The following is a 27,492-nucleotide window of genomic DNA, read 5'->3' as shown; positions in this document are numbered from 1 at the left end:
AATTGAAAATAATGTTGCACAACAATGGGAGTTTAAAAATCAAATTTAGTACAAGCGTGTCCAACCCCCTTTGACAGTTGATGTCGGCTCCAAGAAAGATTTATGTTGAATGCCTTGTGTGCCTTCTTTAAAAAAAAACACAAGCATCTGGAATTTAAAAAATGTCAATCTAATATGAAAAAGAAAAACCGGTGATATGTTTTTATTTTTTTAAGTTTCGTTTTGGTCCTAGCTCAAAGGGGCAAACGCACAGCAAACGTCCAAATGCTAATTCGGTCAGCATTTTGCTTGCTGCAAAGGTACCTCTAATGAGTTTGCTTCTTGCCAATGTGAGCACAGTTCCTAAGCTAGTTAGTAAAAACAGGATTTTTTTTTGTTATTAAAACGGTTCTTATATATAGAAATTACATTTTACTTTTGTAATGAGTGTTTGTTCTTTTATACTTAAGTAAATGAGTTGAATCAGTATTTTTTTTTAACAAAGGTAATATTCGGCTACTCCTGCTTCAAGTACGAATCGAGTACGAGTACTCCCTCTGTTGCCATTGCCCCGCCCCCTCATTGTACCGTTTTGCGTATTCCTGCTGATAAACAGTGACGCTCGCACTGTCACCTTGGCGGAGGTAAATGTGTCAAGTATAATAGACTGCGCAGCCTTTGAATGGCCGTGACGCGATTTAGCGGAGGGGCTCAGTTCTTGGTGACGTCATAGCTCAAAGACTCGCTTGATTGGTCGGGCTGGTTCCAAGTGTGACTGACTCGGGGTGTTCTGTTCATCAGAGGGAACACGTCTCATCGTCCTTCAAGGGGAAGGACAAATTTCTACTCGCTGGGAGAGAAGCGTTTGACAGAAAATAATCTCTGGAGGCGTCGGGAGCGAGTTAAGTATTCGAGTGTGCAGAAATATTTAGAAGGTAACGTGATATCATTTTTCAGCTGTTTTCTAGTCTTTTAAAACGGCGTGTTGAAGGTGCCTTCTATTCCATAAAAGTTTCAGAAGGTGGCAGCACAACATTATCTTGAGAAAAAAAAGTTTTTAACGTAGCGAGTTTTCTTTTCTGTTGTTTCCCAACCTACATTGAGCCAAGTCACAAATTTTACATTCCCAAAAAATCCTCACGGTACACTCCACCAAACAATGCCACAAAATGTTTTGCGTAGTTAAAGCCTTTTGTGGAAAAACGATGACTCACAATTTTTTTGTGGCACTTGGGCCTGTTTAGTCGAACACAAAGCTATTTTGTTGTCCATTGATAGATAAACAACGATACCTTATCCCTAGTAAGTAATCATTTCTCAATTATGAGGAATTTCATCTGATGATTCTCACGTCAAGACACCAACAATACCAACGATACAGTACACAGCCCAACAATGAAGCATCTAAGATCATTACAGCGAGATAAAACCGTGAGCATATTCCAACATCTATGGAATGCAGTTTAGCAACTCAACTAACAATTGAACAGCTCGAGGTCATAGCACACAGTAAATAAAATCAAATGATTGCGCATGTCAAGAGCGGAATATCTAGTTGAACTTCAACTAACCTAAAAACGTATCCGAAGAGCTACATAGATGGTTGACTTGAAAAATTTAGTGTTGACTGTATTATAAATAACATTCTGCATATAGGTCAATTATGTTAACAAATCTCTGCTAAGTCACGTTTGTCAATTGTCAATATTCTCCCACAGGATTTTCAGACAAAGATCCAAATTCATGTTTTCCTCAATCACAGCAAATAGTCCAAGTCCTGAAGAGGTACAAAACAGCCCCAGATCATCAAACTACAACCACCATCATTTGACTTTAATTGTCCTCGTCTGTCCGCACAATATTCCCCCAAAAGTCTTGAGAATCCTTCTGATGTTTTGAAAAAGTAAGACGGGCCCTTATATTGTTTTTGTTCGGAACTGGGGTTTTATTGCCTTGGAACTCTGCCATGGATGTCATTTTTGCACAGCCTCTCATTTTTGAGTCACAAACACTGACTGACCTTTATTTTGACTGGTTTATTTATAGCAGACAATAAAGTTTTAGGTCAGGTAATGAAACGACCTAAAACCTGACTAACCTTAACTGAGGCAAGGGAGTCCTGTAATTAATTATATGTTGTCCTGGGTTCCTTTGAGAACTCCTGGGGGAGTCGTGACTGTGCTCTTGGGGTCATTTCTGTAGTCCTGGCCAGTCCTTAAGTGTGTTCAACAGTCTTGTAAATTTTCTCTATTTGTGGATAATAATTCTCACCATGGTTCGTTGTAATTCCAAAGGTTTAGGAATGGCTTTGTAACCCTTTCCAGATTTATTGGTGTTGGGGGGGCGGGGGAGGGGGTACTCCCAAGGTCGTGTGACTGAAGTGTTGCATTTTCTTTTCCAGGGAACGCTTGTTTTTCCTTATTTTAGCCATAGATGTCGCTATGGAGCAGAAGTGCCTCACCGTGGATCTGCCGGTGGCGACTTGTAGGCAGAGGACGTAGCTGTCACGTGCTGGACGAACATTAGATGTCATTCGGTTTAAATGAATATAAGGTCGTAACATGGTAGTTTTCTTTTGAGTCTAAACAACTTTTAAGGTAGTCTTTCGTGTGTCTAAAAGTCGTCGTCTGGGGTGTATCGTGCTCCTCGTGTTTGGGCTTGGCGTGTTACCGGGGAGACGGTAGTTGGGGAAAAAGCCTTACTCTGTAGAAGTGTGGTCGATGTCTAAAGAAGCTCATCCAGAAGTCTGAAATCACTTGGACAGTGCTTTACAACCACGAACCGAGGTGGACGTCGTTTTAATATACCATCCAAATATGGTAAGTTTTTTTGGCCTTAGCTAGGACGCTAGCTAACGTGCAACAACCTGTTCCTCCTTTTCAAAACATCGCTCGCATCAATCACACTTAAACTGCCCGACGGTTCTTATAACTTTATACCAACGTCCTTCACTTGCGGATGGTTTTCTAATTACGAGTAATATTTTGTTCACGACGTCTCCCCCCTCAAATGCTCAATGTTTAACCTTTGAAAGGTGAACAACAAGTCACGGTCAACTAGTAAACATAAGCCAGTTAGCTAGCCATGGCGGCTCGGGCTGGTTTGCCAATGTTGGTAAACGGCGTCTCAAAACAAATTGTCATTTGTTGACTGGCAATTCTTCTGGAGCATGAATGTTTAAGGTGACACGACCCCGGTTTATTAGCGTTTCCTTTAATCACTTTCGATTTGGAATTCATGCGTAATGAACAGCTTGTTAGAGGCCTACACGTGACTCGCTGTGTTAGCTGTTACACAACTCAAAGCTAGGTGACGAGCTAAGTGGCTATCAAAGAGCTGAGAGATGAAGGTTACGGTGTGACACAGGAGAGAAAATAAGTCCCGACGATGTTACGAAAAAAAAAACGGGCATTTAAAACATATTTTCTTCTAAACACGACCGCCTGGGATTCATTGAAACGGCCTAGCGCAGACGTTTGGAGACAGATTTTTGAATTGAACGTCAACGCCATGTGCTCCGAGTCCGCCGTGCTCCACAAGTGCTGTACACCGCGCCTTTAATAAGCTAATGGCCGAGCACACGCTAACTTCTCGTTTGACTCTTTAATATAATGTCGATTAGGTTCCAATCCTAAATGTAAAAAACAAACAAACAAATGATTCAAATGCTTATTTGAGTGACGTAGGCACACGCCCGGCTTGAAGGCAGGTTGGATGAAAGGCTTGCGTGTTGAATGGGGAGCGTTTGATAGGCGGGCTAAACCGGCATGCGGAAACCAATGAGGCGCAGGTTTGTGTTTGCGTAGAGGCGTGCGAATCAAACCGGATTTGTGGAGCTCAGGTTAATGAGTCCTTTCCCTCTCTAGTCGACGTGTCTCTTTATGTGGACGCCAGACGCGGAATGTGGATGTCACTTTGACGAGGGGGTTGGTTACATTGAAGAATGAAAACCTGAAATCTAATTTGGTGTTAATTCGATAGAATCTGAATGGTATGTAACGTCTCGTCAACGTGAAATAATGGCTGTGTTTTTTTTTGGTGTTTGTTTCATGTCGTGTAATTAAGCTTTTTTGTTTATGATTCAAATATCAAGGCTGCAAGTGCAACTGACATTTACTGTACTTGGTGATTACTCGGAATCTGTTAAACACATTTTGACCCATTTTTCCCCCTTAAATTTTAGATTTATAATGCAGGTCTACAGAGATCTGGACAAAGCTAATTTTCATTGTTGCAGAATATTTGGAGTTTCATCCATGGTATTTTTCATAAATGGTCACATAATTGTGGTGCTTCATCGTCTGAAAATGCTGTCACGACAGATGCGCTGATTGTTGTGAACGCCCTCCTGATGAAGCTGTCATAAGTGGTCCTGCGACAGTACTTCTTCCGACAGTACTTCTTCCGTTGAACGTAGTAAACGTAAAGATCACTTCATAGGCATGCTGGTTGTTTGCCAGGCTGGCATTGAAGGGGAAGACTTAATAGTTTGTTGGGTTTGAAATACAATTTGAGACACCAATGTTATTACTTTTCTATTACAGCTCGTATGATGTTTCTACACATTACATAGTAGGATAACTTTGGGCACAACTGCAAGCTACTAGTAGTTAAATGATTACTAGTAGAATTTAGTACTGTAATTAATAGCTAACGTAGCACGTAGTTGTCAACTCATAGTTTCCTAACTTTGGTTATTAAAATACACAGGTGTAATTAAAAAACGACATAATTTAAGGGCAGAATAGCAAGTCGTCCTCATTTACAGTTCTGAGATGCTGATGTGCAAAATTCAAATCTTGGCTCAATCCTTCCCATGTTGAGTATGTTCTATGCAATTCTGTATTGGCTGTTTCTTATAGACTGTGTGACTAATCCATTTCTTGGACTGTTTTGTTTGGATATAATGTCAGAACTGAAACTCCCTCCCCGCCCAGTAAATATTCACGTTTGGTGTCACGATACCTGTTACAAACTGTCCATTTCTTTTTATAATATAGGTCACTACCAAGGAAACAGTTCTGAACCCCAATGCTAAAGTGTGGCAGGAGATTCCTGCCCACCAGAATGACATCTCAGAGGGCACAGACAATTCCTCTTGGTTGCAGACCTATCCTCACAACACTGACATGACTGAAGGTATGAGCTGTTTTGTCCCAAGTCTTCGAAATTAAGCCTGGCATCAGAAGTGTTGTGCTTTTATTCGGAGAAAAGGAAATCCATGTTTTTACATTTGTTATAATGTTGATCTCCTGTTTCTCCTCGCCTCCCATCTCAGAATACCCTGATGTTCTCTCTCTTGGGGGAAAAGGATGCGACTTTCCTGATAACACCGACTCTGCCTGTGTGCCCACAGAGGGCAGTATGAATGATACTGACACATTTGATGCCGGGTTTTTAGCCCTTAACTCCCAAAGCGAGTCAACTGTCGATGACACAAAAGAACAACCTGTGTGTGAAAGTCTAAGGGAGTCTTTAAAGAAAAAACTGGAGTTCTGCTTTTCAAGGTGGGTTGTGTGACTGCGTAGAAATGGATTAGATGGATCTATTTCTCCTCCTATATTGTATTTAAATCTTACTCAAATACTTGTTTTTTCCAGAGAGAACTTATCAATTGACCAGTACCTGATATCGGAGATGGACAGTGAGCAATTTGTTCCGATCTGGACCGTAGCGTGCATGGAGGACATCAAAGCCCTCACCACTGACCTGGATCTCATTGTGGATGTACTGAGAGGTAGCTGTTTTATGTCAAAAGTGAATTGTTTAATCCAAATATTGTTGCACTTCTTACTTTCACGCCTTAGCTTGTAAATTATAAACTGAATGAAGAGCGATTGTTGAACAAAGTGAACATACTTCTTTGAATAGTTTTCTTTTTTTTTTATTTTATTTTTTTTTTTTTTGTCGCGGTTACAGAATCACCATTGGTTCAAGTTGATGAAGCTGGAGAGAAAGTTCGTCCGAATCACAGTCGCTCCATTATAATTCTGCGAGAAGTACCAGAGACAACACCAGTAGAGGTAACGGCGATGCCCCATTGCAAATAAAAGCACTTTCACCAACTTTTAACACTTCCCACACTTGTAATTGTTTTTAATCTGCTTGCATACATGGATATTTGTTTAGGGGAAAAAAGTTATCTTAAGTAATTGGAATGGCTGGTTGGTGAGAATGTGTAGAGCTGTGAAACGTGTTTTGCAACTATTACAGGAGGTGGAGGCTCTTTTTAAAAGTGAACAGTGCCCAAATATGATAAGTGCTGAGTTTGCACACAACAGCAACTGGTACATAACGTTTCAGTCCGATATGGATGCACTCAAGGTATGAAGTTCCTTTTAGTAGTTTAAAAATGGACTTTATTTGAATTAAATGACTTCTTTTAATTACAAAAAAAATCCCTTTGTCGCAAAGGATAGTAAAAATGATCATATGGGAGGCGGGGAATACAATTTGTAAGAATCCTTTTCTGTCCGCAGGCTTACAGATATCTACGGGAGGAAGTGAAAGTGTTTCAGGGGAAGCCAATAATGGTAAGTTCAGTGTTACTTGACTCATTTATTGATCTTATTGCTTCTGCTAAAGTGATTTGCCAGTTTGTTTGCTGGTAGTTTCATTGAATGAGGCCCATTTCAGAAGGCATAGCCCTACCCCTTTCACCCCTTGAATGTTATTGTCGCAACGCCCAGTGATGATCAGTATCGCGCTTGGAAGGACCCAGATGCACTGACACTGGCTGGGAAGGAACTTTGCTTTTCTATATTTCTGTTTTTCTCTCACCCTGTTCTCTCCATCTGCATCTTTCTTCCTCTTCATCGTTACCCTTATCCACACTGAATCCCCCCCCCCTTCCTTGTCAGTGCAGTGTTTTATGGCCTAATGACCGTGAGATTATGAGATCTGAGGGGACAAAGGCGACAGTTACCATGTTGTTACCATCGCTGGAAATGCTGATTATTCACGTTTAAAAACTCAAGTCTCATCATTCCTGCTTTGTCCTTTCAGGCCCGCATAAAGGCAATAAACACGTTCTTTAGTAAGCCGGGTTTCGGCAATGTGGACCCCGCAGTGTACAACCAGCAAGCCCAGCCTCACGTTGCATATGGCTCCCCTTTGTACATGCAGCAAGTGTACAGTGCTCAGCAGCAATACCCAGTTTATCCAGCTCTTGCCCAGTCCTGGAATGCTACAACAATGCCTTACTTCGAAACTCCCTTGGTAAGTGCATTGATCACGTCACACATTATTTTTAATTCACCTTTTCAAATCATAAGTTATATTGCTGATCTGGCAGCAGACGGCACTGTAAAACAAAGCAAAATAAAAGAAAATACGAAGACGAAATGTACAGTGTTATGGAGTTACAGTTACACAATACTTTACATTATAGTAAAAGGATGAATAAAAGGTTGTGAATAGGCTTTAGACAGGTGCAATCATGTACAGTACCGCCCACTAACCTTTTAAGATGTAAAACATGAACTGTATGTGCCAATGATTTTTTTTTTTACTTTCACATTCAGGCACCTTTCCCTAACAATGGATTCTTGACTGCTTACAATAGTGTGGGAAACTATAAAGCAAATTCAAGCTCTAATCCGCATTTGTGCAGGAACCGGTAAGTGACATTCGTGATTTCTAGATGGGTCTCTTTTTAGGGGTTAAACGAGTTAAGATTTTTTTGGTGGTCGACTAATGTGTCAAAAAAGTCAAATTGAAGTTTATTGTTTAATGGCGGCGGTGATATTTTCACACATTTCAGCAGTCACTTCTTGTGCAGACCAATGTCACGAAAAGATTCATTTTGACCGACTGGCATGGATAAATCAAACCAAATGATATACGCTAGTTCTTTAACCTTGCACATGGTCTTCCAACCAGCTCATTGTGTTACATAACATAGTGTATTGTAAGGCAAGACGGCGTAATCGCGCTTTAAAAAAAATAAACTCATGCGTATATTGTATTTGAGGTAGAGTCACATATTTTGCCAGTGCCATAACTTTTCGGTGCTGCTGCCGCCGTTCTTCACCGACAGTCCCATAATCCTGTTCGTCTGAGTACTTTAAGGCTAGTGTTGATCAAAATAGCCAAAGATGACCAGGCTAACCACTGTCTTTTTACGCAGCCGTCTTATTTTCGGACTCTTTGAGCCATTCTGATGCATGAAGGGTTTCGCAGCCCCTACTGTGTTTCACCTCTCAATACCCAACTGTCTTGTGTGCATGCATGTGCAACATTCAGATGTACTGATAAAAGAAATGGGTCCTTTCTGTGTTCCCAGGAATCATTTAAAGGGACACTTTAGGCCTTGTGACACACTCATTACCCCTCCAATGGCTCCCCCAGCGCTGATGGATGGCCTGTTGAGGCCTTTGACCTCACAGCCTCTTCCGACACCTGCCGCCTTCATTGCCTCCACGTCAGTTAACCTGCCCTCCCTAAGCCCTAAGCACACATCTCCGAAGGAAATCATGCCCAGTGGGGATCTGAGCGGGGATGTAAGAACCAGGTCTGTGAATCTCTTTGTTAATTCCTGTTGAGATTTTACAATGGCAGATTTTGCCCTTTCTTACCGCTTATCCTACCTCTCAAACTGGACAACACAATTTTGCTTTTATTTCAGGAGGAGTAACACCTACAGGGGCATGAGGAGGAAAAGAGATGACGAACATACCACGGTCAGCATCATATATACTTTTTGTAATTCAATTTAAAACACTATATATATTTTTTTTGTATCTAACCTGTTATTATTTACCTAATTTACTATAACAGAAGCCCAGTCCTGTGACAGAAGTCGAGGTGCCACCACCACCAAAGTTTGACTTGGCAGCTTCCAATTTCCCTCCATTGCCAGGAAGCGTGGTTAGTGTAACAGAAGAGAAGACACTAGAAATGCGTCTGTCTGATGTTGTTCGTGGTCTCAAAGTGACCAACAAGGTAACTAATGATCTCTCTGATAGCCAAATTCTACCTGGTAACTCATGTCAACTGTATATTTCCCCCGCCCCTTCTGTACTCTGCTAAGGTTGTTTGCAACAAGGTAAATGAATCGAAACCTTCAACCATCTCAGAACCTCCAACTGCGAGTCTTGTTAGCCCAGATGTGACACCTAGTGCAGAGGTGATGCAGAAACCAACGCAGCCTGTTAGAAGGTGCATGTTTCCCTGATACCCCGTTTTCAAAGCGAATTTAATAATTACAACGTACTGATATGTAATTTACGGTGTTTCAGTATTTCATCACCGGTTGAGGATGCGGGTGAGGCCGACAATACTGTTCCAGAGGAGAAGGTGTCACCTTCCCTCAAGCCTGTTAGTCCATCAGAACGCGCATCTTCCCCATGTAGCCACACTGACCTTGAAGTACCAACTCCCCCGTTTGACACCTCAGAACAGGTAAGCCCACGTTTGGAGTCAGCTTATTGCAATATCACCTCATAGCCCCCAACTAATTGGTGACTCGTCATTCAAACAATTCCAAAACAGAAAAGCAGTGTAGTAGCAAATTTTGAAGAGATCCTCAGTTTTTAGAAGAGGCTTCTTTTTTTAAGTCATTTGGTCCAGTTCTGTGCAAAAATCCCTCCAGTCATTTTAACTTTTATTTTGAGCATTAAGTAGAATAGATAGTTGACAGATTTCCACAAAAAATGAAGAGCTCATTAGATTTTTGTCAGCGTGCCTGTATTTTGACGAGAGAGGAATTTCTTTGAACCTTTTAAAACTCCTTTGCAACAATAGAACTGTCCAACTTACATAATTTTAATTTATTATTATGATGCAGATATTAAAATAAATCAGTAAACTACAACATAAATTGATAAAAAGTGATTAGCTCATTTGGTGAGTACTATTTAAGTAATCATGCTTTTAAGTGTTTACCCTCACATGTGGTCATTTGCCTTCTTACTTATTTAACCAGGAGCCCAAAAAGCTCAGCTATGCAGAAGTGTGCCAGAGGCTGGCTAAGGATGGACCACCAGCACAGACGGCCTCTGCAGCACCCCCCGTCTCTACGCCGGTCCAGCCTCTTCAAGAGCTCAAGGTTAATAGAGGGGAGGATCCACGTGCCAATAACAGGGACGCTGCAGACAAATCAGACAAACGACGAGACTGCTGCCCTCCTCGTCAAGCCACACGCACATTTTACGGCTACAATCGCTGCGGCCGAAGTGGAGGTGCAGGGCTGAAGATATGGGAGCATCCCAGAAACACAAGCGGAAACACAGGCAAAACATTTTCTCCTCAGCGTGGAATCAGGAGGAGTGGCAAGGAACAGAACATTCCCCCAAGGTCACCAAAATAACTGAACAATCCTTAAACCACGGTAAACCGACAAAAATGGGTGTATATATTTATTGTAAGCGTATGTTAAAAAACATTGTAAATAGGTATATTTTAGGTTCAAGATGATTCTGGAAAAAAAAAAAAAAGATTCCATGGTTTGTGCGTATTAAGTTTTAGTGTTACATGGGTGCCAGCCTTGCGCAGCTTTTGGGTTATCACTACCTACATTTTATTCCTCGTTATTTTTACTTTTTTTTTAAACATGCCCTTATTCATTTGTATCGTGTGAGTGGTTGCTAGATCCATTCTTGTGACTAAAATAAATACATGTAACACCACCCCAAACAAAAATACATTGCTGGTGCGTAGGGATGTAAAGATTCAAAAATCCTTATAATATCGAATTAAACTATTTAAAATATGCATCGAAAAAATAAAGTAAAATTAAAGTATCCATTCTCTGCTGCAAAAAACTGCAGGTACATATATATGTGTAGCTTATATTCATACAAGAGAGGCAAAATGAAATATTTTGTATTAAGGTTAAATAAAAAATAAAAAACAATTCAACTGTTTATTTTTGTTTTCTTAGTACCGTACCTTTCCCTACATTTATTAATATGATTTTGGTCCTGTCTACATTAAAAAAAAATGGATTGGTGCCCAGGGAAAGTGAAATGTTTACAAGTATTTCAGTATTTCTAGGTAGTTTTGCAGAATTAGTGCAACTCAGTATAGTGTCGAGTCTTTGGTTCCATTTATAATACACCAAACCTTTACACGCTTGCGCCAAACATGCAAATTGCGTTTGTGGGTGGCTGCAGCACCACACGAGCCCATGACAGCGATTTAAAATAAATAAATCAAATCCATATCGGGAACTGAAAATTGAATTGAATCGTTACATCCCTACTGGTCCAATATTTTCTTGAGTCTGCCAGGTAAATGTCTGATGTCAGCAACTGATGTCAGCAACATGAAGTGCAACTGAACTACAGATGGCTAATTGGAATAAATTGGGAGAAACTCGAGAGGTGTTCGTTTGAGCATTGTTGCTGCTGTTGTGATGTTACTGAAGTTTGTCAGGTGGAGACGTGAGGCCTGCTGCTGTGTCTTATTTGCGAAGTCTGTTAGCACTTTGCGAGTATCTTTTTCACTACAAGTTGGTGTCCAGATTTGGAGTGAAATGGTAGCAGGCAACGTCCCAAACATGGTGTCGTGAACTGTAAATAATGTTGATGGACTTACCAAAATATTTTACCACTTATCAAAATATTTTACCCATCTCTCAGGTGTCGTCTTTCCACTGGGATATGTCCCAATGTTGTCTCGCAGTTTTAATGGCAGCTTTGTATGTTCAATTACAGTCGCAGTTGAATTTTGAGTGATCTGTTTATTGGTGATTAGCAAGCTATCACATTTTTTTTTCAGTAGTTTTTTGTATGTTCAATTACAATCGCAGTTGAATTTTGAGTGATCTGTTTATTGGTGATTAGCAAGCTATCACATTTTTTTTTTCAGTAGTTTATGTGAGGAGGACAACTTTGACGTGGTTAGCGAGTTATGGTGGAAAAAAAAAAACTTTTTGAAATGCAGACTGTTCATTTGGGGATTGGCACATAGCATGATGTCGCTTTTTTGTATGACAACTTTTACTTGGTCAGCAATTTTTGGCAGTACTGTGGAAAATTACATTTTCTGTAAGTAATGAAACTGTTAATCACTTTATAAAACACATACCCAAATCACACTTACACGTGTCCAGTTTTCCCATTTTGTTTAACAAAAGCCCACAAGCTCAGTTCCCTCATTGATCTGATTTTGTTTTGAACATATGTGCTAATAATACTTGGACTAACATGAGACACAGTTTATGAATGAAGGGCATTCATAGAACATTGAATGTAAATGTAATTGATTTATTTGACTGAATGTTTTAAGTGGCGTATCACTGTTCTGTTTTGTTATGTAGTAGCTAAGACCGTTTTTTTTAACTACTTATTACTGTAATAGACCTCTTGTGTGTTATGCAATGTTTAACTTCAGATTTGATTCAATATTTGTAAATAGCCATATGGATCATGTTATCAGAGAAAATATTTTGACGTACTTAAAGCTTCAACTTAATGTTTTAATCTCTAGGCATGATCTCCCCCCATTTTTTTTTTACTCTTATCGTTAGTGTATCTGATTGTGCAAGTGATCTTGTGTTCATACGAATGGAGTATTTGGAATTGCAACATTTCAAAAATAAGTGTAAATCCTTTAGATAAAACTTACGCCTCTGTGGTTTTGTCTTGTGTTTATAATTTGGGAATTCACATTCAAAAAGCAACCTCAAGTGCCTTATTGTTTCGTTCACTGGTATGGCATGTAGCGTTTTTTAATTTGGAGCTCCGATGTATGCTTTATTTTCCTGTTTAAACATCTGATTGTATTTACCGACACTGTCTGATTTTGGGTTCATCAACAATGAATGGGTAACGTTTGAACTGTGTCACGTCATTGCCATCGACTCTCTTGAAATCTAGAGTTGTGTAAATGTACATTGAACCACAAATGCCGTCAGTGGGGGATGTTTACATGCCCCCGCGGTGATCCTTTTACATAACCCCTGGCTGCAAATTGCAACTCTCGCGAGATTATGGATGGGAATGTCAAGTGTCAACAACGAGGAGACGACAGCGCCGCAGCGTTGGTGTTCGGACGGAGCAGGGAGGGGAGCGACGAGGCTGCTCGAACGTCGGGTGAGCCTGGTGAGCCCTATTTTGGATTCTCAGACGTGTAATGCAGTTTAAGAGACACTTTGTAAGGATTTTTGTAGGTGTGTTTCAATTGCATCTCATCGTCGAAGCGTGCTAACATTCAATGGTTAACTTAGCTGCTATGTTATGGGAGAACCCGAAGCTAACGAGCACAAGCTAGTCGTTAGCATTTCTTAGCTGGCATTTTGTAATGAGCGGACCAATTAAACCAAATAATGGTATGCTAGCGCCTATCATCACGTAATTGGTCCCCGGCAGTTCGTCGCAAGTGTCCGTTGTTTTTGTTTTTCACTTTCGTAGTAACATTGCTGTCAAAGAAGCGTATGTTAGCCCTGGGCCTGTCCCAAACGTAGCCATAGGTTTGGCTCTTGATATAAACTCTCCACCATTTTTAAACCCATGTTGCTACTCGTTACAAATTATTAACAATATCTTGTCATTGTATCCTATGAAGATGTAATGTCCGAGTTGTAATGTTTTATCATCTCGCCCCCTAGTTGGCGCCTCGGCATCCGTAGTAAGAGAGAAGACGATGTGACGAGTATTTCAGTAATATTAAGGTTAATTGCAATAACTATACACTTTGCTACACCATTCATTGCGGCATTGAGATGTCAAGTATTTCAGCAAGTTTAAGATGAATTGCTGCAAATAGACACTTTGGTACGCCATTTGGCCAAGCAAATATATATTTAATGAATGAGCTCGGATTATTTCTCATTTACCTTTTTAGGATGTTTTCTCCACTGATTTGGTATTTTGAAATCTTTTTCAGAACATCTGTGAGAGATGGGGGATGACCGCCCATTTGTCTGCAATGCCCCTGGGTGTGGGCAGGTAATTTCATCAGTCGTATGATCGTTTACTGCATTGTCACGTTTAAATTTCCACTACAATTTGATGTACTGCATTTTTATTTATTGCAGAGATTCACCAATGAAGATCATCTTTCTGTGCATAAACACAAACATGAAATGACATTAAAATTTGGTCCTGCTAGAACAGACTCTGTTATTATAGCAGGTAATGACTGGACTATTATTGAACGCTCTGAAAATTGGCGTAATAGTTAATTCTGTGTTGTTTTATTTTTACTTCACTAACCTCAGACCAGACCCCCACACCCACACGTTTCCTGAAGAACTGTGAGGAAGTTGGACTGTTCAATGACCTGGCTAATTCCTTTGAACAGGACTTTTGTAAAGTACAGGAAGAGGAGCACAGGACAAAAAACACAGTGAGATTTAAAATGAAAATACATACCAGTTTCCCTAAAATGTCAGATATAATGTTATCAGCATTTTTAGTCATTATTGTTTTAAAGAACATTTTATTCCTTTTTTTTTCCTCCAAGGCTGCAACTTTACAAACACGATGTGCAACTTCACAATCAAAATCTGCAGTAAAGGTTGAAGATGACGACCCCTTAGAAGTGGATTCTTCTCCCCCTGATAGTCCGGATTCATCCTCCAGCATGTCAGATATAAGTAAAGATTCAAGGGTGAGGAGCAAACCTAATTAGCCTCACAATCCTTAATAGAATTTTTAAAGGGAGACTACAGTGGTTATAAAGAGTTTACACGGCGCTTTTCAGGTACTAAGCTAATGTGATCTGAAAAAATACAAACCAACATAAATTATTTCACCATTAATGTGACCTATAACCCGTACAATTAAATTAAAAAAAAAACATTTAAAATAATCTGGCTGCACTGGTGTGCACGCACTTATAATTGGGGATGTGGTTGTGCTTAGAATTCAGTGCTCACATTAATACCTATCTTAAATGGGAATCAACACACACCTGCCACCATTTACATCTGACCTAATAATCCCCTCAAAGGTTTCTGTTCTGGGAGGCTTTTCCGACAAGTATTTTGTCATATCTTACAGCACAGAATGTGGCCCACAGAGAGCTTCCACAGCATTATAGGGCTTTCAAAAGCATTTGCAAGGCATCAATTAAATATACCATGGAACATAGTGAAATACTATTGAAGAGTGAGCAAATAGTCACATTACCATGTACATCAAGATAAATCCTACCCAAAAAGACCAAGAGCCAAAGGTGCTGCAACAATGTATTAGTTTGTGGGTACATTTTTTATTCATTTTTTTTTTTTTTTACCTCAAACGATAAAAAAAAAAATCAGTTGTGTGATACCAATTATACTTCTCAATATTGGAAAAAAAAATCACAAAAACCAGGCCTTCCAGCAGGGTCTGTTAGACTTTTGATATCAACTTTATTATGATGGCAAGGAGAAACATTTTCCTCAGCTCTTTGAGATGAACTAAATGCCACTGCTTTTTTTTTTTTTCTTTACAACAGGAGTATCTGACAAAGCCAGTGGCAAGTTCTGCCCCGACTCCAACCATTGTGCGTCCAGGTTCTCTGCCTCTACACATGAGCAATGATCCTCTCCACCCTACATTGCCATCTCCAACATCTGTCATCACGCAGGCGCCTCCTTCCAACCGACAACTTAGGTAAACTTTTGTTTCGTTCTGTTCATGACTTGTGGTTGAGCTCTCAGAACTATGTGCCTGTTGGGGTGAATTTACATAAAAAGTAACTTATTACATAAATGTATTGGGCAGCGAAACACCTCATTGAAGACCTAGCAGGAAAATAAAAAAAAGTGCAGATTTATCTTATGTAGGCACACACATTTATGCGTTATAACATTATACTATCAGTTGTCCTTTTTCACCCACAACTCATCCCCAAATACATTTGCCAAATTGTCATTAATGTTATACAAATGGTTTTTTTTTTTTACTCAGGTTTTGTTTGTTTTTAATGTGTGTGCTTAAAGTTAGGTCAAAATCCAGTTTCATTAGTCATGTTCGTTAATTGATTGGGCCACTATTCCTTATATTGTCCACAGCTCACCAACAAGCTCATATCCCCTCATAAGGCATCTCGTGAATGGGCAAACAGTCCCTGTGCTGCCCAGTCCTTTGCATGTAACCTCAGTCATATCTGTAAGTCTTTCTCAATATAAACGCGCAACACAAACAATTCATTCACATTCTTTTAATACCGTGTCTTAATCTGAAGCGCCTTCCCATGTTGCTGTTATTTAATTCTGTGTGAAGCTGGTGAGGCCCGGGAACTCGGTGCCTAACATTCCTGGGATCCCAGGACCCCCAATGGGCGGGGCCAGCAGCGGCTCATCCTCCCCATCAGGTTATCACCTGCAACCCGAGACCAAGATGGTGAGATGAGTCAAGATGAGCCCACTCACTTCTGCTTCATCATGTTCGACCCCTTGTCAGCTGTTCTGGTTATCTTGAAACTCAGTGGATGTCTTGATTTGTGTGTCTGCAGCGTTTGAAGGCAGCCCTGAGTAATCAAGGTTCAAGAGCACATGTTGATGATGATGATGATGATGATGATGATAATGGTGGTGGGGGGGCAGGATCCTTCCCAGCCGTCCCCCAAAAGCAGGAACAGAGCCACCAGCCTACTCAAAATTCGGATGCACCGTCACCTGCCCAACCACAGGTACTAAAACATTTTCAAACAATATGGGCCTCTCAGAAATTCTTGGAGCTTTTGTATTATACCACACGTAATAAAGTCAAACCTCTTATTATTTAATTACTAACCCTGTTCACAAATTAGTTTAAGGTTGACATTTTTGAGCAAATACTCCTTCGCTGCACAAATGGCGCTGCAGTTCTGAAACATTCCCATCCATGCATCCAGAAAGCTCAGTAATGTTTTCTCTCGTGCAGCGCAAACTTTGTTCGCTCGAAGCCTTACGTATTTTCAGTTCATATATAAGTTAGGTTTGATGAACTCGATCATCTCTTGGAGGATCAGCCGGAGCTGTGGTACGAGTGGGTCATCCGGCGAGCGGGTGTCCTGCGTCACGGCAGGAATCTCCCTCTCAGCTTCGCAATGTGCCGTGCTCAGCCTCTGATCTATTTTTAGTACCGTGTAGCCAAAGAAGGCTTCATACAGTATTATATATCTTTTTAACTTTAAACCCATAAAATCAAGATAAACATAACTTGGTTCTGGGAACGGATCAATTTGACTTCTTCTATTCAGTTCATGGGACGTTCTATCGTCTCGGACCATGTTAAGTTTGTGAACCAAGTTTGCACTGTGGTTGGTACTGGTGTATGGGCCCCATTGAATTTATCCCTCAAAAGAAAGATGCCAAAAAGGTTGCTCTGGTTCATAGTGTTTTTTTTGTTTGTAATTTGCTAAGACAATTAAAATTCAAAGTTATCCCACCAAATCCAGCAGTTTAGTTGACACAATTCTTATGCCGGCACTCCTCATCCGCAGGTGTCGCCTGCGCAGCCAACTGGAGGCCGGCGGCGGCGAGCCTCTGAGATGGACCCAGATGAGAGGAGGCAGCGTTTTCTAGAAAGGAACCGAGCAGCTGCCTCACGCTGCAGGCAGAAGAGGAAGTTGTGGGTGAATTCTTTGGAGAAGAAGGCGGACGATCTTGCCAGCATGAATGTCTCTCTGACGGTGAGCGTTCAGTCATTTGGAGGGTAAATCTGACCACTTTATTTTGAACACTGCAAAAGAGCTGCGAGTATCGAAACACTGGAGATAAACTCAACTCACCTTTCTTTCTAGAGCCCTTCAAAAAGAAAACGCACCCACTGTATTTGAGAGCCGAGAAAGTGCTGTGATTTTTTTTCATGATTTTGGAAGCCTCATTTTATATTCTTGGCATTTTTAAAAGACACATTAAAACAGTGAAACTTTGAGAGTGTGATTTGTGATTGGATGAAGGAGTCGAGGGGTGGTGAAAAGAAGCGAGATGATGTCGCATAGAATCCAATAGTTGAGTTAAAGGTTGTGGCGTGATTACGGCGGACACTAACTAATTTGCTTTGAAATCCAGACATAGTTGATAGTTCGCTGCTCGTCCTGGTTCCGTTGTCTAAGCTAAGGTGGCGCTACATTAACATTTATCTATTTATTTATTGATTTATTGATTGAGGGCTTGTGGGTAAGAGAGCCAACAAAGTTTTCTTACTCGTAGCGATGCATGCAGCCTGTACAAATGTTCTTGTTAAAAATATAATATAATATAATGTAATATATTTTGATAGAATCATTCAACAGCTGTTGAGAACCACTGTTTGAGTGGAATGTAAATCGCATCGTTAGTGTCTTATATTCCCTCCAATAATATCTAACAATATCCTTTACGATTACGACTTCTGCCTCATTTTTTTTTTATCAGGCCTACTATGCAACTGTATTTTAATGATTCATGATGGTAGTACTTGGAGAGCAAGGTATTTTTTAGTGGTACTTGGTATAAAGATCTGCATTGGAAAATAAAATGGAAAAAATTATAAATATGTATTTGAATACTATACGCTCAGAAAAGAGAACATCTGGCCCCACAGAACTAATTGAGGGGAAAAAAAAAAAAAAGTCTCATTCTCACTTGTTCATTATTTCTCATAATTAATAATAATATTGATCATTATAATACTTGTTTATTTGTATTGCACTTTTCATGAAACTTAGTGACACAATAAGAATCAAACTAGAGTAAATAAGAAACCAGTTTTCAAAGTTATACAAGACTTTGAAAGTTAAACACTAAAGAGACACATTTAAACAATACATGATATTGGAACAAACAAAGAAGTAGCAATGTACAGGACAGTGATTACAGTAATTGTCTGCCTTTGGATTTGTGTTGATGCCAGAACGAAGTAACGCTCCTAAGGAATGAGGTGGCTCAGCTGAAGCAGCTCCTCCTCGCCCACAAAGACTGCCCCGTCACTGTTATGCAGAAGAAAGCTGCTTTCTTAGGTAAGCCTTGCGCTAAATCAAAACATCAGTCATGCAGTGTTGCACATGTACATGTTCTGTAGGATCCATCCATCATCTCATCCATCTAATGTGTCCTTACTCGCTCACCTCTCTAAGGGTGAATGTCTCTTTCTCTGCCTTCAGCTGCAGGAGGAGACGAAGCGTCCCGGGAGATATCAGCCGAACCCATCGGATCGCCAGCAGCAGTCATCCAGCATGGGCCGTCTCCCTCGGCCCCGCCCTCCAGCCCGGGGCCCACCATCAACGGCATGAGCGTCCGCGCCGCAGAGGCGGTGGCCATGTCTGTCTTAGCCGGCATGGGATCGGGCCAGCCGGGAGGGGTCGTCATGGTGACGCAGTCCCAGTCAACCCCTAGATGATGTGCTGACGCAGGTAGCCAGTATAAACTCGAGTGGCATTTCGGAGGTTGGACTGGTGCCACGTGTTAAACTGAGGGAGTTTCGCTCACTCCCACCGCCCCCGCCCAGAGCAAGCGCCTCTCCTCCCTTCACGGCCAATGATAATCACTCAAAGACACGCCTTCAGGCCTCCCCTTGCCCTTTTTTTCTCTCTGTGTATATAAATAGGGAAAACACTCTGCGGAGTTCTCGGTCACATCCTGTATTTGAACGACAAGTACGAATGAACCATCCTCATCAGCCTATGATCACTTCAGTCCCACGCAAAATTCTGTGCCTGCCTGTGCGTGACCCACAAAGCAGGCTTTGAAGCATCTGATTAACTATTTGACTGTGAGATATCATTCACTGGCCTGAATAGGCAGGCTGCCAGGCTCCCTCCTTTGCGCTCAAACAATGTACCGATGCAGTGACATGTCTGGCTTGTTGCAGGCTCTTGTGGCTTTCTACTTTGCTTTTGTAGTTAATATATCGATCTGAACTTTTAATTACCTACCCTGCCTGCCCCCCCCCCCACCAACAAAAGTCACTGTCATATTTAGCTGGATTGCCTTTAGCTTTAAATACATTGCCTTGGCATCGATAAGCTTACGCAATGTCCTAAACATTAATTTCCGTCCAGACTCAAAAGTTGCATAAATTTGCTTACATTATCTTTGATAACGGTTAAGACTGCTCCTTCAGTCTTCTTGTGCATCCCAAAGATTATAGAGTCACCGGCATTTCATCCCCTTCTCTTTTTACTCTATGTATCCTTCACTCTGGAATGGATTAATATTTATGTTTCCTTGCTTCACTGAGAAGTTTTTTTTTTTTTTTTCGTTTGTTTTCTTTCCCTCCCGACCTTTGTCTTCACGTCGTTTGTGAAACGTTCTTTCACTGCTGGCTATAACCACCAGTTTTACTTGGGGTTTTCTTTCCCTCCCAAAATATTTGAATGAACTAAATATTTACATTATCATACTTTCTCCACATTTCTTCCTGAAAGGTGATACTGAGTCACAATGATTGTTTAACTTTTGCTTTCCTTTTACTCTTAAACAGAGTGCTATCTTTTCCATTACCACTTCTAACGATCAGAACTCCCAACACTGCTCACTGCATTATTCAGGGTTAAATAACCTGTTGCCACCTGAAACCTTTTAATCACTGCAGTAATTATCCAACGGATGACTCTTACTGGTTTGTCTGGTCAAATCCATTTGGTGACTTTTTTTTTTTTTTTTTTTACCAGGCAGTTTTTGGTTAGGTAGGTAGTGTGTGACAGAAGAAAGTAGTGCTTGACAAGCAGTTCGCAACACCATCCTTTTATTTATTTTTTAAAATGTTTTTAACCAGCCTCCAATAGACATAGATCATACAAAAAAATGCGACTGCATGGATTGTTTAAAGTTGGTGTACCACTTTTTGTCACAGTGTCAATTTATTGATCTGCATTTTAGGAATTTTATAACATTGAGTCCTAACGGTTAGCTTTAGGATGACCTCTAAGAATGAAAAAAAAACAAGACGATATGAAACAATTTGCCCCCGGCATTTCAGTTGAGGAACGAGTAGTGCAATATATTTTTCTATTAAGTATCAATGTTTTTGTGTTTAGCCCAGCCACTGAGAGGGGTGTGGTCTAATGCCGTTGACCAGAGAAAATGTGAATGTTGTGTATTCTTGAATGAGAGAGCTTGGTTGTCTGTTGAGCATTACGGATTTCCTGAGTGCTTTACAAACATTTGAAAAGCAGTTTTGTATTGTGAAGTAGACAAAAGTGGTTGTGCGAGGTGCTTCTTTTGAAATCTTGTTTTTAATTGGAGATTATTTTATACCACATTGTACTTCCAAGACGGTCCTGTTATTCCCCCATGTCACTGTCGCCTTTGAAACAACCTGTCATTCTTTTCAGTTGTTTCTTTGCCTGCTGTGTCTGAATTTTCCTTGTTTGTATTTTTTTTTTTTTTACCAGTCTTACATCTATTTAACAGACGTTGAACCACATACAAATGTCTCCAGAAAATATTTGTTCAGAGGGAGTTTCTCAAATACTCAGGCCTCAAGATGGGAGAAAAAAAACTTGTGCATAGTCTGAATTCATTGTCTTGGACAAATAAAATAACTTAATGGAAAAAGTTGTTTTAACTCAGCTGTACTCTCTCTGCCTCTTCCTCAAAACTTTTAACAGGTTACCACAATTCTTCTATTAATTTTTGGGGAATTCTAAGATAAATATTGTTCATATTAAATTGGTGTAGGAGACTGTGAAATTGGTGATTTTTAATGCTATATATTTAAGGGGTGCACCGATCGATCGATTGGAATCTGCATTGATTTCCTTAATTTTGGGTGAGTGTTGATCGGCCGATCCCTTAAAATAAAAGCGATCTTTTCCAAGATGTCTACTCCCTCTGCCGAAGTCTGAAAAAGTCAGCCGCTGTCCTTAAATTTGAGAAAAATATGGTACCCGTTTTCATTGTTTCACGGGTTGAATGTTTTACAATAAAAAATGTATTATTAGGCTTGCAAAACAACAGAGCGAGCCGTGTGTGTCCCGCTGGCCACGCATTGCTCACCACAGTCCAAATTTGACGTCACACTTCCGCGTTTGCACAGTCCAATTGGGTGAATCGTGCCCACCGTGCTTGCAATACGACAAAGCCACAAGTAGAGGGCGCTCCGAGGCCGTCCCACTCCTAACTGTTTTGCTCGGTCACGTGACCGCCGACGTCGACTTGTCCCCCAGCGCCCTCAGTAGTCATGGCGGTGTCCGGGAGTCTCGGGGATGGAGTAACCACCACCACCACCACCATCGCCGCAACAGCCACTTGAGTCCTTCTCGCTACCTTCATGCGGGACTGTATCCTCCGTCGGCCGAGATATCGCGAACACCCCGAAGGCTGCTCGAGCACCCCGCCATGGCCGACCGCGGCGTCGAGTTGTCGGCTCTGCCAAAAGAGGTCAGGGACCAGCTGGCGGAGTTGGACCTGGAGCTGTCCGAAGGTAAGGCGGCTTTGCCAGGAGGTGGATGTGCAGCAGGTGTAGTGTTGCCATTGGATTTGGAAACGACTGCAAATCCTCCTCTTATAGTCACTGACCTCTTTTTTTAGGCGCTACCTTTTGCAATCTCCTATTTTATTAATACGGTTTACTGTGTGACAATATTGAAACCAGACTTAAGTAATTGTTTCTTGTCTGTGCCGTCACATATTATGTCCATGTTTTACTACATAGCTACATGAGCATAGACTTGTCAGAGAAAATGGGTCAAGTGAGTTAACCCGGGGCCCTTGCGTGTTTATGGCACATATTCATATGTAGTATGCATTTTCAGACATGATGCTGCATGCGTCTCACAGTCCCATCTTTGCCCTGAATGTGCAGCAGATACAGGAGGCTGACTTGTGCGAGTGCGAGAAAACAAAATGGAATATGGTGGTGGTGGTGGTGAGTGTTATGCAAGTGAGTGAATCACAGTGCTGCAGCCTGATTGGTGCTGTGTAGCTCTCAGGTGCCCGAGGGTGGATGAGTAATGTCATGTTTGGCATGGAGAGCCCAACACAGGGGCCCACTTGTAATATGCCGCAAGAGGCCTTCTGGTCCTAGCTCACTTAAATGCAATGTTAAATGTTATTGCAACATAAATGCACAAATGTATCTTTAACGTGACCCGATATATTGTTAGATTTGTCTACTGGATGCATGTAGGGATAGGCTGTATATAAATATTACCAGTGACATTTTTTCGTTTGCGTCATTTCAAAGTGTTTCTCTCCAAACGAGACACATTGGAGCCCTCCATCTTCTCATTGGGTCAGTATTTTTGTTCTACGGCAGACAGAATTACACTCAAATAGGTAAACCTTTCTAGAAGTGTAAAATAATAAAGAAATGGATTTCCTCGCCTGAAGAACAGCAACCCTATTTTTTCAGATGGAGACCCAAACTGGTTTGTAAGGATCACAACAGACAAACAAAAATGGAGAGACTATAATAATGTTTTTACTTGCTTTGCAGTCATCTAGACATCTTTCAACATTTACCCAGTCAAAAACTACACTCAGCAATTTATTTTTTGAGGTCATAAACATGTTTTATTCTTAAAGGTTAGGCTTATGCTAAAAGCGGGGCGAAAGTTTATCTACTAAAGTTACAGTTAACTTCAGAAACACTTCTTTGACTTGCAGTGTGTTAAGCATTCACTACGACAACTTCACAAAATTTTACCAATCACTTTATGCGTAAACATAAGACATTAAGTCAAAAAGTCGATGACAACAATAATGAAAGAAAGAACTGAGTTGCTGCGTGCAAATGAGGAGGAGGTCCGAGGCTGTGGATGTGTATGGCTCATCGCAGACTTCTGTGATCCCTTTCTGTTTAAAATTGACCAAATACTGTGGGTGTGCTATCGTCACATCTCGTGGCATCCCATTTTTTTTTTTTGTACTAGTGACAGTTTCTTGTCAGGACATTTTTCCACAGGTGGATTTTGAGTCGTTAGGAAGTTGGGCGTGTTTGGGTTTATTTGTCGGGGCTAATGTTGAGAGGACTTGGTTTATTTTTATTGTTGGCTCCTGTTTTTCATTTTCCTGTGAAATGTGTTTGTGCGTTATAGTTCCTAGGGGGAGACTAATGAAAATAGAATTTTTTATTTATTTTTTTTACAAGTCACACTGTAATGCACCAAACAATTTCAAACAAGAGTGAATACAATTCTTACGATATGTACGGCACATTTTTGTATGTGTCAATCTAAAGATATATATAAAAAAACAAAAAACAGCTCCTTTACTGAAGCTCATTTTATCGTGCGTGTATAGACAAAAAGCTTATACATCGCAATATTACTTGCACAAAATCAAGTCCAAACTTTTATGCATCTATCAACGTTATATATCTCAAGCCTCAATCTGCAATTTTTTTTTTTTCATTTTTCGGTTCTAAATTCACATACCGATATCTACAGCAGAACACATGTGGTTTTCACACTAAAGTGTTCCCCATGGTCCACTTTATAACGCAGGTCATGGATGGACTATGCTGTCGCTCAACATGATGTAAAAGCCGAGCAAGGCTTTCCGGCGTCACTCAATTTGTGATTTTCATAACCAAACCCAAAGAGGGTTTGCTCATTAAGCAGCCGTGCTTTCGCATTCAAATGAAGCGCTTGAAGCAGATGATTGGCTTTTCCAACTTTCACCAGCATTTATGGGCTTTTGTTTCTGTCTGATGATGATTCGCCCAATAGTAGCCACATAAAGGCCTGTTTTTGTCGCACGTGGCAAGATAACCCAAAGGGTCATTCCATGTAAAATCAACGTAGAGATGTTCCTTCACCTCTCAGATTCTCCTAAAGTTTCGATTGGAGGGAAAGGTCAGAACACAGAACAGACTTCCGTCAGGATTCTCTCCATCGGCGCAGGTCTGTGGGGGGAAGCGGGACAAGCAGCTGTCAAAATTATGTCGACTGAGGCATTATGGCCATGTGCAATTGTTCTCGAGTTCTGCTAGTAAAAGGGAAAAAAAAGAGACTGTGGACATGTTCCTGGGTGTTGTGGAGAGGGCAGTAAGGCGGTGGTGGTAAACGACATTCTGTAGCCACAGTTGTCCTGGGGCGGGCTGACGGAAGCGTGGCTGCCAGTATGAGTTGACGCCCCCACCGATCACCGCTAAACATTCACATCAAACGTGAGTGACACTGGAGGGACGCAACACCACATGACTCAGACAGAGCGGGATTCGAACGGCGAACCCTTCGGTGACTGGTCGACCTGTTCTACAATCCTTTTGAAATAATATCTTAGATACTGCAGAAGCTTCTTTTTAAATTGTGGTGGACGCTAAATGTTTCTGAGAAATGACTAATAATGTTCATGTCAGTAAATCAGCAATCCATTGACAAAATCTTCAGAAAGACAAATACTTCTTGACTATAAATATATATCAAGTTGAGCAGTCGCTCTAATTAGTTTCTGCATCTACTTGAAAGCGCTCTGGTTAAGAGGATTGGAACAAAATTTTTTTCTGCTCTGGCCTTTTCCTTCCATTTCCAACCACACCTTAAAGTTGAAAGAAAATTAGAGAGGTAAAGGACAAATTCTTGATTTTTTTCTTTTCATCTTCTTCCATATACACATAGATGTGTGGAGAAATCTGAACTTGTCACAATGATCCACAGTTTGTCGGTTTCGGTCTTTTCAGGCTGTCGTGCGAGTAGTAAGGTGACTCCCCGAGTGGGGCTGTACCAGGCCTCAGAGGATGACGCCTGTGTCTTTGCTTGCAACTTTACACCAAAGGCTCGGCGCTGTCCAGATGACCTCGCCACGCTGCCACATGTTCCTCAACCGTCAAATGTGTTGGCCGTCTGGATCGGTGGCGTACTCTGCTTGGGACGAGCCGAACAGCATCTGGCCTTCCAATAAATCGAGAGCACTCTCATGGATATCTTTTTTCGGCAACAATCTTCCCATTGTTGCTCAAAGCGGGACTCCCTCGGCAACAAGCGGAGGAAAATATGCATGACAGGATTTGTTGTTTTCAGTAGTGCGTGTGCGCGTTTGGGTGTGTGTGTGTGTGTGTGTGTGTCAGGGAAACACCACCCACTTGAACGTATTTGACTGCAAGGACACAAAGAAAGCCATTGAGGGGATCAAAGACTTGAGTCGTGTTGGAATTTCGAGCTGTGAGCCACGACTGTTAAAGCTGCTCAACTTGGTAGCGTGCAGCCCTCATGGCAACTGTGCACTTGATTGTTTGGATTTTAAGACTGAGAACACTACGGGAACTTACAAATTGTGTCGAAGCATGTTGCGAAGCAATTTTTGATGTATGGCTGAAAATAAAATCCAGATTTTATGAGCTATGACCCCTAATAATCATGTTATTATTAATAATGTTGTTGTTATTATTATTATTATTATTATTATTATTATTATAGGGTCATTGAAGGTTCCACTGTATAATTTAAAAAGTGAAACCCCTAATCAAGTAAAACCATGTGAGGTGATCTGTCTGATGCTGAGTGATTGACTGGCAACCTGTCGAGAGTATATTCTGCCTCTGTACAGGATAAATGGTGTAGAAAATAGATCTATTGACAATTATGTTAATCAAAAATAAAATATTATGAAACAATTGATCTTGAGGGTTTGGCAGAGTAAACAATTCTTGAAAAAAAAAGGCTTCATTGTTGTAACCCTTTAAGGAATAGATATTTGTACACAAACAGCAGCAACACATGTAGACAGACAATATAACAATACTCACAGGCGTATATTCTTTATCTTATCTTATCTATCTTTGATAACTGCAGTTTCCTGAGCCGTCGTGACCATCTCCTATGTGTAGATTTGTATATCTGCATATCTGGTTGCCAAGGCGCGTAACCATTAGGAGCCTCGCAAAGAAAAAAACCTAAACCACATAAACATGACGCTTACTAAAGTGCCGTTTTTCTAATTAAAACAGGTTAATTTTTGGGGGATTGGTGGCGTTTGTGGACTCAAACGGATGGCTGAGTGGTCTAAGGCGCAGCGTTCAGGACCCAGTCTCCCCAGGAGGCTTGGGTTCGAATCTCGAATTTCCCCATTGTGGGACTAATAAAGGGAATATTATTATTATTATTATTATTATTAATGGCATTTGCATTCATTTCTATGGGGAAAATTGATTTGAGATATGAGTGTTTGGAGTCACAAACGTGGTCATGACACGAATGTCACTCATATCTCAAAGCAGCACTATATTATGGCTAACTGTAATGCACTAATGACACATAACATTGGTCAGTACATAACTTGATTTCAGTCTATTTGGTTTCTAATCTCTTCACGTTTTCGATGACTTCTTTTTTCAGATACAGTGTGCCGCTTAGTGTAGAAGCAAACACACGTTTTTATTCATACACAGCGGGATGCATCCTTAACTCCTCATCACCCGATGAACTATTTTCTTTTCATCCAAGAAAATAAGAACAATCTCTTAATCCAGCATCAGTTGCTGCAGTACACACACAGGCTTTACGTGTTAGCATGCTAAGGCTATTCTTCCTAGCTAGCAAGGGGCGGGGGGGGGGGGACGAGAGATTACGGTCCTGGCTGCGTCTCTTAATCTAGGTCACAGAGCATCAGGGGGCAACAAGCATGCCACACTGGGCCTGGATGTGACGGCTCTCTCGCAACTTCCTCCGTGACACTGCCAAGGCCTTGTCTGTATTTGCTGTTTCGCCTTTTATTTAACTCATTCA

At 40.9% G+C, this 27,492-nt stretch overlaps 3 protein-coding genes across 11 annotated transcripts in view; all 3 read left to right on the top strand.

The window, feature by feature from the left end:
* Positions 1–661: 661 nt before the first annotated feature.
* Positions 662–12,019, top strand: larp4ab (La ribonucleoprotein 4Ab). The gene is made up of 16 exons (XM_088308894.1): positions 662–700; positions 852–881; positions 4,980–5,118; positions 5,258–5,486; positions 5,580–5,716; positions 5,899–6,002; positions 6,193–6,303; positions 6,459–6,512; positions 6,985–7,197; positions 7,503–7,597; positions 8,264–8,491; positions 8,606–8,660; positions 8,758–8,922; positions 9,011–9,138; positions 9,219–9,381; positions 9,905–12,019. Exons 1-16 carry the CDS (start codon positions 662–664, stop codon positions 10,286–10,288), a joined length of 2,274 nt encoding a protein of 757 aa, XP_088165020.1. The 3' UTR covers positions 10,289–12,019.
* Positions 12,020–12,634: 615 nt separating this feature from the next.
* On the top strand, positions 12,635–21,393 carry atf7b (activating transcription factor 7b). 6 transcript variants are annotated; one of them, XM_088308428.1, is made up of 13 exons: positions 12,635–13,025; positions 13,810–13,871; positions 13,961–14,057; positions 14,144–14,271; positions 14,389–14,535; positions 15,367–15,524; positions 15,926–16,022; positions 16,137–16,256; positions 16,369–16,396; positions 16,460–16,545; positions 17,341–17,529; positions 18,735–18,840; positions 18,985–21,393. In XM_088308428.1, exons 2-13 carry the CDS (start codon positions 13,824–13,826, stop codon positions 19,218–19,220), a joined length of 1,440 nt encoding a protein of 479 aa, XP_088164554.1. In that variant the 5' UTR covers positions 12,635–13,025; positions 13,810–13,823; the 3' UTR covers positions 19,221–21,393. The 6 variants fall into 6 exon arrangements, 4 of the variants coding, with proteins under 4 accessions (XP_088164554.1, XP_088164552.1, XP_088164555.1 ...); XM_088308427.1 differs by adding an exon at positions 13,532–13,594 and having other exon boundaries at positions 12,936–13,025; positions 16,369–16,545; XR_015845770.1 differs by having other exon boundaries at positions 16,369–16,545; positions 17,341–17,552; positions 17,641–18,840; positions 18,958–19,125.
* A 601-nt stretch (positions 21,394–21,994) lies between these two features.
* Positions 21,995–27,492, top strand: part of dip2bb (DIP2 acetate--CoA ligase B (putative)b) — a 32,317-nt gene continuing 26,819 nt past the window's right edge. For all 4 annotated transcript variants that reach the window (XM_088308342.1, XM_088308340.1, XM_088308341.1 and 1 more), the window contains exon 1: positions 21,995–22,247. In XM_088308342.1, coding sequence (XP_088164468.1) covers positions 22,163–22,247 — 85 coding nt within the window. In that variant the 5' untranslated portion in view covers positions 21,995–22,162. The remainder of the gene's footprint in view (positions 22,248–27,492) is intronic.

This window comes from Idiotropiscis lumnitzeri, chromosome 11, assembly GCF_059441095.1.
Source record: "Idiotropiscis lumnitzeri isolate Australia: NSW breed Sydney's pygmy pipehorse chromosome 11, RoL_Ilum_1.0, whole genome shotgun sequence".
In the NCBI taxonomy this organism is placed as follows: domain Eukaryota; kingdom Metazoa; phylum Chordata; class Actinopteri; order Syngnathiformes; family Syngnathidae; genus Idiotropiscis; species Idiotropiscis lumnitzeri.
The sequence above is the reverse complement of the archived record's forward strand: the minus strand, read 5'-3'. Positions and strand labels throughout refer to the sequence as shown.

What these genes read in the sequence shown, in the direction of transcription:
- atf7b (XM_088308426.1), top strand. Translation starts at nt 13,824, where the DNA reads ATGGGGGATGACCGCCCATTTGTCTGCAATGCCCCTGGGTGTGGGCAG. An exon ending in ATGTAACCTCAGTCATATCT is followed by an intron (nt 16,023 to 16,136) that starts GTAAGTCTTTCT and finishes TTCTGTGTGAAG; the next exon opens with CTGGTGAGGCCCGGGAACTC. An exon ending in TGCAACCCGAGACCAAGATG is followed by an intron (nt 16,257 to 16,368) that starts GTGAGATGAGTC and finishes GTGTGTCTGCAG; the next exon opens with CGTTTGAAGGCAGCCCTGAG.
- larp4ab (XM_088308894.1), top strand. Translation starts at nt 662, where the DNA reads ATGGCCGTGACGCGATTTAGCGGAGGGGCTCAGTTCTTG. An exon ending in CTGGAGGCGTCGGGAGCGAG is followed by an intron (nt 882 to 4,979) that starts TTAAGTATTCGA and finishes TTTATAATATAG; the next exon opens with GTCACTACCAAGGAAACAGT. An exon ending in CGTTTGACACCTCAGAACAG is followed by an intron (nt 9,382 to 9,904) that starts GTAAGCCCACGT and finishes TTATTTAACCAG; the next exon opens with GAGCCCAAAAAGCTCAGCTA.